Source organism: Mus pahari, chromosome 1 (genome assembly GCF_900095145.1).
Source record: "Mus pahari chromosome 1, PAHARI_EIJ_v1.1, whole genome shotgun sequence".
In the NCBI taxonomy this organism is placed as follows: domain Eukaryota; kingdom Metazoa; phylum Chordata; class Mammalia; order Rodentia; family Muridae; genus Mus; species Mus pahari.
The window spans coordinates 154,804,705-154,816,316 of NC_034590.1; the positions used below are offsets into that span (position 1 = coordinate 154,804,705).

General features: G+C 47.9%; 1 protein-coding gene across 4 annotated transcripts in view; it reads left to right on the forward strand.

Annotated features, from left to right (window-relative positions):
- Positions 1 to 3,392: 3,392 nt before the first annotated feature.
- Positions 3,393 to 11,612, forward strand: part of Cnnm1 (cyclin and CBS domain divalent metal cation transport mediator 1) — a 59,795-nt gene continuing 51,575 nt past the window's right edge. For all 4 annotated transcript variants that reach the window (XM_021195271.1, XM_029545317.1, XM_021195262.2 and 1 more), the window contains exon 1: positions 3,393 to 5,101. In XM_021195271.1, the coding sequence (XP_021050930.1) occupies positions 3,529 to 5,101 (1,573 nt within the window). In that variant the 5' untranslated portion in view covers positions 3,393 to 3,528. The remainder of the gene's footprint in view (positions 5,102 to 11,612) is intronic.

An 11,612-nucleotide genomic window follows, 5' to 3' on the forward strand; every position in this document is an offset into this window, starting at 1 on the left:
TAATAGTTATATTGTTCTTGACGGATAAATATATAAGTACACCTTGCTGAGTTTATTTAATATTGCTCATATGTATGTACATTCAGAGCAGGGTAAGGATTGGATAGCCTATAAGGGGGCTCATTCTCCTCTCAACAGCCATTGGTTGTCTGTTGCTCTTCATCTAAGGGTGGGGCCTTGTGGGAGTTCCCCCATACACACTGTCATTTCTCAGGTTTCATTTAGGCAACCATACTGCAGAGATGTGATGGGTGGGGGTGCATCTTCCCTGTCATATATAGAAAACACTAACTGGCAGCTGGCATCCTGGCCCTTTGCTGCTTACAATCTTTCCTTCCTTTCTTCAGTGATATTCCCTGAGCTTTAGTCAGATGTAGGGGTTGTATTGTAGATGGGCACCCCATGCATTTTGACCTTTTTGTACTACTTTTATAAATCTACAAAATGTATTAAAATCCCCAATAATAAAATCTGTTATCATATGTTGAGCTCTTACCCTGTACCAAGCACATTGTCCCTTGTAGTCTTCATGAGTGGAAATAAATGAGATTATATTTGGGTTATTTTATGACAGTCACATGACTAATGGGTAGTCACATGATTAACTTGCCGAGAGAAGTGAGAGGCTGGAGAGGTGGCTCTGCAGTTAAGAGCACTTGTTGTTCTTTCAGAGGAAAAAAGAGTTCAGTTCCCAGCACCCACGTGGAGCAGCCCACAATGTCTGTAACTCCAGCTCCAGAAGGTCTGACATTCTCTTCTGGCCTCCACCTACCCCACAGTCATATATACATATATATCAGACAAATACACAAATAAAATCATGCAAAATCTAAAAATACACATGTGATCTAAGAGAAAAAGAAAGAAAGAACCAAAAAGGTCGGACTGATGGAGGCTGAGTAGAATGGCATTTATCAGCAGTCACTGAGGAGGTTGACCTAGAAAAGGAGTTGCGGGCCAATGGCTACAAAGTGACAGCTCTGAGAGAGGAATAGCCTGGTGCTCCACCTCACAGCAGTGATTCCAGCTGATATCCAGAACAGCTCCAAAGTACTAAGATTTTTAAACGTTTTCATTTCTACAAAGATATTTGAGGTGTCAATGACCTTAATGTGATCATTCCCTGTCTATACCTATACCAACCTCTCCCCATAAATAATTATGAATTGTCATTTGAAAATAAAACCAGGGCTGTAGCAGACAGACTGCTTAGCACTCAGGAGGCTCCAAGTTTAATCCTCAATATCAAAATAAATAAAATAAAAATGAACCTTGAAAATGTAACTTCAGGAGGTAAGAATATAACTCAGTAAAGTGCTTGCCATGAAGCATGAGGGCTAGAGTTAGAGCCACAGAAATGCAAAGGGGTGGGGGTGGGGCTGACAGCATTTGCTTAGAAACCCAGTGCTGGGGAAGTGGAGCCAGGAGGATTCTAGGGGCTTGCTTGACAGCCAGCCTGGCAGAATTAGACAAGCCAATGAGAAAGTTCACCTTAAAAGCAAACCAAGATGAATGGTACAAGCACACACATACACATGTGCACCCACACAAAGATGCACACACACACACACATACAAATGTGACTTCAAAATAAACAAGTATTTAAATATTGTACGTATCTATGATATAGTCATCTAAGGAATGAAAACTGCTACCAAATTGTTTCGTTTTGTTTTGTTTTGTTTGTTTTTGAGACAGGGTTTCTCTGTATAGCCCTAGCTGTCCTGGAACTCATTTTGTAGACCAGGCTGGCCTCGAACTCAGAAATCCACCTGCCTCTGCCTCCCGTGTGCTGGAATTAAAGGCATGCGCCACCACGCCCGGCCACTACCAAATGTTTAAAGTTTTTCATTAAAATTGCCAAAAAAAAAAAAAAAGGGAAATAATTCAATTAATCCTTAACTAGATGAACACACTGTGACTTATCCACATAATCAAGTCTGCTCATCTACAAATGGATGGGTTATTGGCAAATGCAACTTGGATGAATGTTAAGTACACACAGTGAGCAATGGCAGCTCCCAAACACTGCTTGCTTACTATTCATATGATTCGCTGGGAAAGGAGACTACAGAGGAAAAGGCCAATGATAGAACCACCCACTCCAAGTGCAGGTATGGTGTGGGGGTGGGGGGTTGGGGGTGGAATCCAGGGCCTACTGTGTGCTAGGCAAGCAGGCCACATTCCCAGGTCAGAATGGGACTACTTTTTACTGTGATGGGTACATGATCATGCATCCATCAACATGTATATATAGCATTGCAGAGGATAGTGGTGCACATGCATAATCCTGGAATCAGGAGTGCAAGGTCATTCTTGGCAATCCAGTGAGCTTGGCCTGTGTGACATGAGACCCAGTCTCAAAACACAATGGAACATACATAGCAATATAACAAAAAAAGTGAATTTTGCTACATACACTTAAGAATCGAGTCATAAGAATAAAGCAATACTAGCAGATGGTGGATGAAAATAACGTGAGCAGTTCAGTGGAGGAAAATCTCCCAGATCTTGCTGGGGAACAGTCGGATGTGTATTTTTACTATGGTGATGGTGGTTACACAAATTTAGATATGACAAAATGATAAAAGTTTTACCCCAATGTCAGTTTCCTGCTTTTGATGTAAACCGTGGAAGAAACTGAGTGAAAAGCAGAGGTGTTTCTGTGTATTTTTTTTAACAACTTCTTGTTAATCTGTGCATTGAGACTAATACTGTTATTGTATTTATTGAGTATCCTCCCATGGGCATATATGAGCACGTGCATAAACTTTTTCCGTGAATACTTTTAACAAAACAGTGGTATGTTGCATCATAGTTGTGAACCTTACTATTTTTCTGCTTTGGTGACTTTCCCATATTACATAGACATTGGATGTTGTACAATCTTTTCCTGGATGCATAATACTCTGTCCCGAAATGATCCCATAATGCATTTCAATTTATTGATGAACACTGGTATCTTAACAAGGAATTGCGCTTAAATAATTTGGAAATTTTTACAATATGAAAGATTAGCTAAAATTTGAGGCCAATTTTTTTCACAGATTTCATAGGACCAACCACCAGAATATCTTTTAATTAGAAGAACACGAGGGACAGAAGGAAAACGCTGGGAAATTTCCTAGGTCCAATAGGAAGCGGTGAGCCTGCAGTTTGGAATTACTGCCAGGAATACGCCATAAGGGCAGGGAGTGGAATGGGGGAAGGTTGAAGAGGAGGAACGACAGATGTAGGAGGCCATGCTTCAAACCCAGCCTTCCCAGGGCTCAGATACACTTAAGTGTATCCAGGCTAGGCACTGTGACAGTGCGTGGCCATCCCCAGCCTCCCGCAGGGGACGCCTCCAAGGCGGGTTCCTACCACTCCTACCATCACCTCCCCCACCCCCGCCTCCAGCCCACGCGCGCAAGGGGAGCACACGTGGTGACCTGCCTGGGGCTGGATTCCGGGCTCCAGCTCCTCCTCCCTCCCTCCAGCTCGCGCTCGGCTTGCTGCAGTATCACGTGCAACCGCGCCGGGTGCAGGATGGCGGCGGCGGCCGCGGCGGCAGCAGCGCTGGGTGTCAGGCTCCGGGACTGCTGCAGCCGGGGCGCCGTACTCCTGCTCTTCTTCTCCCTGTCCCCTCGGCCCCCGGCCGCAGCTGCCTGGCTACTGGGTCTGCGACCCGAAGACACTGCCGGAGGCCGCGTGTCCCTGGAGGGGGGCACCCTGCGGGCGGCCGAAGGCACCAGCTTCCTTCTGCGGGTCTACTTCCAGCCTGGCCCGCCGGCCCCCGCCACGCCCGTGCCCGCACCCTCCCTGGCCCCAGGGGAGAACAGCACGGGTGATTGGGCCCCGCGGCTCGTGTTCATCGAGGAGCCCCCGGGCGCGGGCGGCGCGGCGCCCAGCGCGGTCCCCACGCGTCCCCCGGGATCTCAGCGCTGCCGCGAGCAGAGCGACTGGGCGTCGGACGTGGAGGTCCTGGGGCCCCTGCGCCCCGGGGGCGTGGCGGGCTCGGCCCTGGTCCAGGTGCGGGTGAGGGAGCTGCGGAAGGGCGAGGCGGAGCGCGGCGGCGCGGGCGGCGGCGGGAAGCTCTTTTCGCTGTGCGCCTGGGACGGGCGCGCTTGGCACCACCACGGCGCCGCCGGCGGCTTCCTGCTGCGCGTCCGCCCGCGCCTCTACGGCCCGGGTGGGGACCTGCTGCCGCCCGCGTGGCTGCGAGCGCTCGGGGCGCTCTTGCTGCTGGCCCTGTCCGCCCTGTTCAGCGGCCTGCGCCTGAGCCTGCTCTCGCTGGACCCGGTGGAGTTACGGGTGCTGCGGAACAGTGGCTCGGCCGCCGAGCAGGAGCAGGCGCGCCGTGTGCAGGCCGTGCGCGGCAGGGGGACCCATCTGCTCTGCACCTTGCTCCTGGGCCAAGCCGGCGCCAATGCCGCGCTGGCCGGTTGGCTGTACGCCTCGCTACCGCCGGGCGTCGGGGACCCCGGGGAGGACTCCGGCGAGGCGGGGGTTCACTTCCCGTGGCTGCCGGCACTGGTGTGCACCGGCGCCGTGTTTCTGGGAGCCGAGATCTGTCCGTACTCGGTGTGCTCGCGCCACGGGTTGGCCATCGCCTCGCACAGTGTGTGCCTGACCCGGCTCCTCATGGCGGCCGCCTTCCCGGTGTGCTACCCGCTGGGCCGCCTCCTGGACTGGGCTCTGCGCCAGGAGATCAGCACCTTCTACACGAGGGAGAAGCTGCTGGAGACGCTGCGGGCCGCCGACCCTTACAGCGACCTGGTGAAGGAAGAGCTCAACATCATCCAGGGCGCCCTGGAGCTGCGTACCAAGGTGGTAGAGGAGGTGCTGACCCCTCTAGGGGACTGCTTCATGCTGCGCTCTGACGCCGTGCTTGACTTCGCCACTGTATCTGAGATCCTCCGTAGTGGCTACACTCGCATCCCGGTGTACGAGGGCGACCAGAGGCACAACATTGTGGACATTCTGTTCGTCAAAGACTTGGCCTTTGTGGACCCGGACGACTGTACCCCGCTACTCACAGTCACCCGCTTCTACAACAGGCCCCTGCATTGCGTCTTCAATGATACCCGGCTGGACACTGTACTGGAGGAGTTTAAGAAGGGTGAGCAGTGGTCTTATTCTTCCCCAGCTCCTATCCCCTTCAAAGATAACTGCCCTTCATAACCATGAGAGGCTTCAGGCACCCAAAGCAATACCTCTGATCCATGGCGCTAAAACTCCAGGAAAGCCTGCTATTGGCTCCCTGAATATCTCATGTTTTTCTACCTAGCTGGCAGCTGGCTGAACCCCTGGTCTCTTCCACTTTACTTGGCTCACCAGCTAACTCATATTTCTTCCGATCTATTTTTCTCCCACCTGTAGTTCTGGTGTCTACCAAGTGCCAGGTATTGTGAGATTGAGCCCGGGAAAGCCTTAGGAGTTTATTGCATACCTCACTACACACTACAGAGTTCCCTCTACAGAGTCCCTTACTTAGCCTTTGCCTCAAATTCCTAGAGCTGGAAGCTCACCATTTCCAAAGAGAAGGAACTACATTGCTGGACAGCTCCAGCTGCTGACAGTGGCTTCCTTACTACAGGGAGCAGAAACAGAAGTCTCCAGAGTTTCGAGTTCTGCCCCTTCGAGTGATGGAGAATAGGCACTGGGTTCCTTGCACATTCTTCTCCGTATTAAACTTACTAGCAGACATTCATCTGACATACAAAATGGCCAGGTTAGAGATTCAAAGTTAGCCAAAGCAGTGGAGTGCTTGTACTACCAAGAGCGTTTGATCATCACAGTAGGGTAGGTGGGGACTTAAAGAAATATTTTTTCAGAGTGAAAACTCCAGAAAACTTGCACCTAAATGAGTGGGTTTCTTTCGACACCATCACCATCTCCCCATCCCTCCTAACCTCAAGCATGGTGCCACAGAAAGTTCTATGGCGCTTGATTTCTTGTATGGGGTTTCTCTTTGGATACTACTTCTGAGTTTAAATTCACTCAAGAATAATCCACCTGCTTACTTTCGAGCTAGCCAGACCTCTTGGCCTTGTGTTTGCCCTGCCCCTGTTCACCACATCTGTCCGAGAACTGCCGCGTGGTTTTTGATTTTAATCAGATCTACTTCGGGGGGGGGGTCACCNTTGAGAATATTCAGAACACAGTCTCATCTTCCAGGTCTCCGTTGCAGTTGGCTGAGCCCCAGGCCTCTTCCACTCTGCTTGGCACACAGGTTGCCATATTCTATATTCATTCTCTCCCACTTGGAGTTCTCCCCTGAGACTTACCAAGGCTTACGTATCTACTGAGAGCAACTCCAATTAGTTTGAGAAAGTGTCTCATTGTCCTGTAGTGCCAGAAGACAATTTTTTTAAAATAATTTTATTTATTCTTTGGTTATTTTATATAATGTATTGTGATCATATTCAGCCCCATTCTTCCTCTTAACTCCTCCTGCATCCACCCCATGTAACCCCCATGCACCAATTCTCCCAACATCTTGTCCTCTTTTCCCCTATATCCACAAGAGTACAGTCAGCCTATCGGGTCACACCACGAAAGACAAACGATCCTTCCTACCCAAAAGCCATCAACCGTCTATAGATCTTCAGTTAAAGATGGAGACTTAGAAACTTCTTCCTCTCCAGGCTTAAGTGTTCACTGGCTTACTCTTGTGCCGTCAGCCACAGTAGCTGTGAATTTGTGAATGCAGTGGTTCCCATGTCCAGGATACATTGTTTCACTCTGGTCCTCCCTAAGCCTTGGCTTTTACAATGTATCTGCCCCATCTTCTGGGATGCTACTTGAGCCTTGGGGCTGGTAAAGATATAGATATCCCACTGAGCAGTCAGCTCTAACACTTCTCTGTGCTTTGACCAGTTGTAAGCTTCTGCATTAACTACTATCTACTGGACAAAGAATCTTCACCGATAAGGTCTGAGAGCTATGCTATCCTACTGGTAGAGACACAGAGATAGAGGGCAGTCTGATACTAAATCCGTTTAGCAGAAAAATTAGTGGTGGGTTTTCTCTCCCCTACCAGGGCCTGTGAGCTCCCCAACCATGGATTCTTGATTAGATTTATAGAACCAGGCATGTTTCCCCCTGTAAAGCGGGCCTTCAATCCAATCAGAAAGCAGCGTGTTACCCTATAGCAGGCATGCCACTATTGCAGCCATGAGTATCTTACCACCACAACAGGTCATTATTTCACTCCACAAGGTTCACAGCTGGGTAAGACTATTGATGGCTCCTCCCCCTCCAGGAACCTAGCTAGCACCTTCCGGTACTCTGAAAGTAACTACAAGAAAGCCTCCTAGTCAGTACCAACGCGATTCCCTCCATAACTTGTGAGCAGAGTGTATGGTGTCTTCAGCAATAGGATCTTACCATAAAATGATAGTGAGCAGTCAGAGCAATAGCAATAGCCTGTAGCATCTGGGCGGGGTTCTTCAGGGTACCTCTGAACAACCTCTCAAGAGGTGGCATCCCACTAGATGTACAGCCTCTTACCAGAAGATTTGGTTGATGAGACTCTGTGATTCCTTTCATTCATCCCCTTAGCATCTCTTGATATGCAGCTATAGGTAACTGTGGAAGCAAGACTGCCTTCGGGAAGTTAACAGTCTGTGGTGTATACGAGGTTAATAAGAGCAGTCTTTAGAAGCAAACTTTGTGTTCCGGAAAATTGTTCAGAATAGTTGAAACTGATTTGAAATGAGTCCATATGCAGAATTTCCAAATCTGGTCTGAAACAAGGTTTTTTTTCATATTCTATTAATAGCCTGTTATTAGGTAGATCGTTAAAGAGAAGTAGGTCATGATAACAAGCATTGGGCCAACGACGATGTTTCTATGTCTTCTCAGCTCCTAGCCACTTCCTCAGAAGCCATCCTGAGTCACAAGGGAGCTCATTGGCATGCAGAACTCCGTGCCCTACTCTAAATCTCCTAGATGAAAATCTGCATTTTTAACAAGCCCTCAGGTGACTTGAGTTTATATTAGAGTTGGAAAAGAATTAAACACCCTCAGAGAACCCTTATTAACACTTCTTGGAAGACCTACTTTGGGTGGGAGACAAAGAATCATTAACAAGAAGGTTATATCAGGCTCTAAGCCCTAGAACAGTGGCCAATTTCTATGACTTATGCATACACCACATGTTAGGAGAAGCAAGCCAAGTTAAACTGCTTTTCTTTATATTCGAAAATAACTTTTAAGCTAGTCTTTAATAGCTCCTTCATTTCCCTCACTTCCTCCAATCTCAAGTAACTTAACCATCTAAACAAATCCCTTAGGAAGCAAAAGAGGGGAATGATTATATTAATAGGAGAAACTGTTGCCATTGAGTGACAGTTCTGCCTGGCACCATGCCAGGCCTTTTTTTATACTCAGAACAACTCTCCTGGGTAGGTATTATGAACTCCGTTTTGTAGATAAAACAATTAAAGCTTAGATCGATAGCATGACTTACTCAACTTTCCATAGATGAAAACTGGCTGAACTGTGGTTGAACCAGGTAAGTCTGGAGATGCCCAGCGCCTGTTTGTCAGCTACTCTGCCTCCTGCTACTCTAACCTTGCACCTCCAACCTGGAATGTCTGCTGCCTACTGTGGTGGAAAAAAAAAAAAACTGGCCTCTTTTCCTGACTTGCTACCCACAGCTTTCATCTCTTTGGGTTATGAATGTAGCTTTAATAATTGTAATAACCACTAACATATATTCCACTGTAGGATTCTACCTGCCTTTCTTTATCTGATTCTACAGTTACAAGGGCTGACCCTAAGGGTCAGATGGTCATTCCTAGATCGCCACTGAGCCTGTGTAACCCAGATTCAAATGCAGATCACATGACCCAAAGCTCTTGGCCTGTGTAGGATGCTATCCTTGTACTTATCGGTTGCCAGTCTTTAGGGGTAGAGAAAAGGAAAACAGGCTTTCCCGTTGGCATGCCAGCTTCACAAAGGGACTGGTATTTATTCCCACAGGACTGAGTGCCTTGATGGCAGGGATGACTCTTCCTCCTTTCCTCAGACCAAGCACAGAGACTGTGTAATTATAAGCAAGCATTGAGTGAGTGTCGTAAATAGGCATTTCTACATTTGACTGAAGGCGAACACAAAGTCACTGGGGTTGTTCGCTGACCACAGCAAATGACTCTTCTTTTTCCTCCAGTAGAGACAGCGTAGTCCCTCCAGGGTGCCAAGACAGAAACGTCTCCTTTCTTACTCATCCTTATCATATTAATCTTTTTGTTTGTTGGTTTTTATTTAATTTTATATTTTTACTTATTCACTTTACATCCTGCTCACTGTCCCCCCCCCTCCCAGCCATCCCTCCCCTATCCCCCGACCCCTTCTCCTCTGGGCAGGTAGTGCCCTGGATATCCCCCCACCCTGGCACTTCAAGTCTCTGTGAGGCTGGGTAATTCCTCACCCATGGAGGCCAGACGAGGCAGCTCAGCTATAAGAACATATCTCACATGTAGCCAACAGCTTTTGGGATAGCCCGCATTCCAATTGTTCTAGACCCACACGAAGACCAAGGTGCACATCTACTACATATGTTCAAGGAGGCCTAGGTCCAGTCTGTGTATGTTCTTTGATTGGTGGTTCAGACTCAGAGCCTCAAGGGTCCGGGTTAGTTGACTACATTGGTCTTCCTGTGGAGTTCCTATCCCCTTTGGGGCCTACAATCCTTTTTCCTATTCTTCCATAAGAATCCCCAAGCTCCATCCTGTGCTTGGCTGTGGGTGTCTTTATCTGAGTCTGTAACTGCTGGGTGGGGCCTCTCAGAGGACAACATGCTCCTGTCTGCAGGCATAACGGTATCATTAATAGTGTCAGGGATTGGTGCTTGCCCGTGTTATGGGTATCAAATTGGTCCCATTATTGTTTGGTCATTCCCTCAGTCTCTTCTTCCTCCCCTGTGCCTGCAGGAAAATTTTTGGGTTGAAAGTTTTGTGGGTAGGTTAGTGTCTCTATTGCTCCACTGGGGTTCCTGCTTAGCTACAGGAAGTAGCCTCTTCAGGTTTCATATCCCCAATTTAGTGAGTCACAGCTAAGGTCACCCCCATTGATTCTTGGGTGCCTCTCTTATCTCAGGTCTCTGTCTCATCCTGGAGGTGCCCCCCACCTCCTCACCCCCATCAGTTGGCAGATTTCCATTCATTTTCATGGCCATCTAGCCATCTCTCCTGTTCTTACCCACACCTGATCCTGAACTCCCAACTCCCCTCTCCATCCTCTCCCTCTCCACTCCCTCCCTTCATCTGCCTCTTATGACTATTTTATTCCCCCTTCTAAGTGAGATTCAAGCTCCCTCTCTTGGGCCTTCCTCCATCTTTGTTTTGGTGTATTACTTAGGAGCTTCCATACCTGGATACTCTAAACTGGATGACCTAAACAACAGAGGCTCCTCGTCCCATTATAGTAGATGGTAGAAGTCCCAGCTCAAGGCTCTGGCTAGCACAGTTCCTGGTACAGACTCTCTTCCTAGCTTGCATCTGGCTGCCTCTTTCTATGTCCCCATGTGACCTGTCCTTAGTGTGTGTGAAGAGAGAGCAAGAGAACTCTGGTCTCTCCTTAGAAAAATACCAATTATCAGTATTGCATCCAGACTCTTAAACCTACGTGATTTATCTCACTATTTCTTCCATGTAGATCATTCATTTTTGCATTCACCAAGTAATTGCTTTGTACCCAAGGTGTAGACACACTGGCTAATACTGCCAATGTGACTCCTTGTCTATATGAAAGCTTCAATCCAATCGAAGAGATGGACATTAAACAAATGAGGCTGAGATTAACTTCAGAAAGAGTGGTGCCAGATACTAGCTTGGTACTCACCCTGACCAAATCACTTCCCTACATCTATCTCATTAGCTCTATAACAAAGATAATAGTATTCATTCATAAGACTGTTGAGCATATTAAGACTACTGCATTTTAATGTTGACTTAGCGCTGATCACAAGAGCTAAGTGTTAGCTGTGTTAGCTATTGCTCCTTTGTAAAAATGTCTCCTAAGAAGTTATGCTTCTTCAAACCATTGTTTCCCGACAGTCTGTCCTCTTTAGTGTCACTAAAATAATCTCCAGGTTTTAAATCCTCTGCTTAAAACTCTTGGGCAGCCTCCACCATCCAAAGAGTGGAGTCTAAGCAGACATTGGGCTGTCGGTACCCTGGTGACCAATGTCTGACCATATTTACAACCTTTGCACTCCCCACTCTCTGCCAGTTTTAGGTGCCCACAACAGCACAGGGCTATGTCTTGTCTGTCCCCTTTCTCATACTGTATGAGAATATGATGGGCTGCATATTCACATCCTGACTATTTGGTACCAACTCCCTCTTTGGTACTCAGGTTAGGGGACACCCTTTCTAGAATCATCTCTTGTAAAGCTCTGTTTTCATTCACCAAACTCATTAGGTGAATGTACGTGTTTGTGTGAGGATGTGTTTGTGTTTATTTTGAGGACAGTATCTCTCACTGGCCTGGAGTTTACCCACTAAGCTAGGCTAGCTGACCAGTGAGCCCTGAGGATGCCTCTGCCTCTGCCTCTGCCTCTGCCTCTGCCTCTGCCTCTGCCTCTGCCTCTGCCTCTGCCTCTGCCTCTGCCTCTGCCTCTG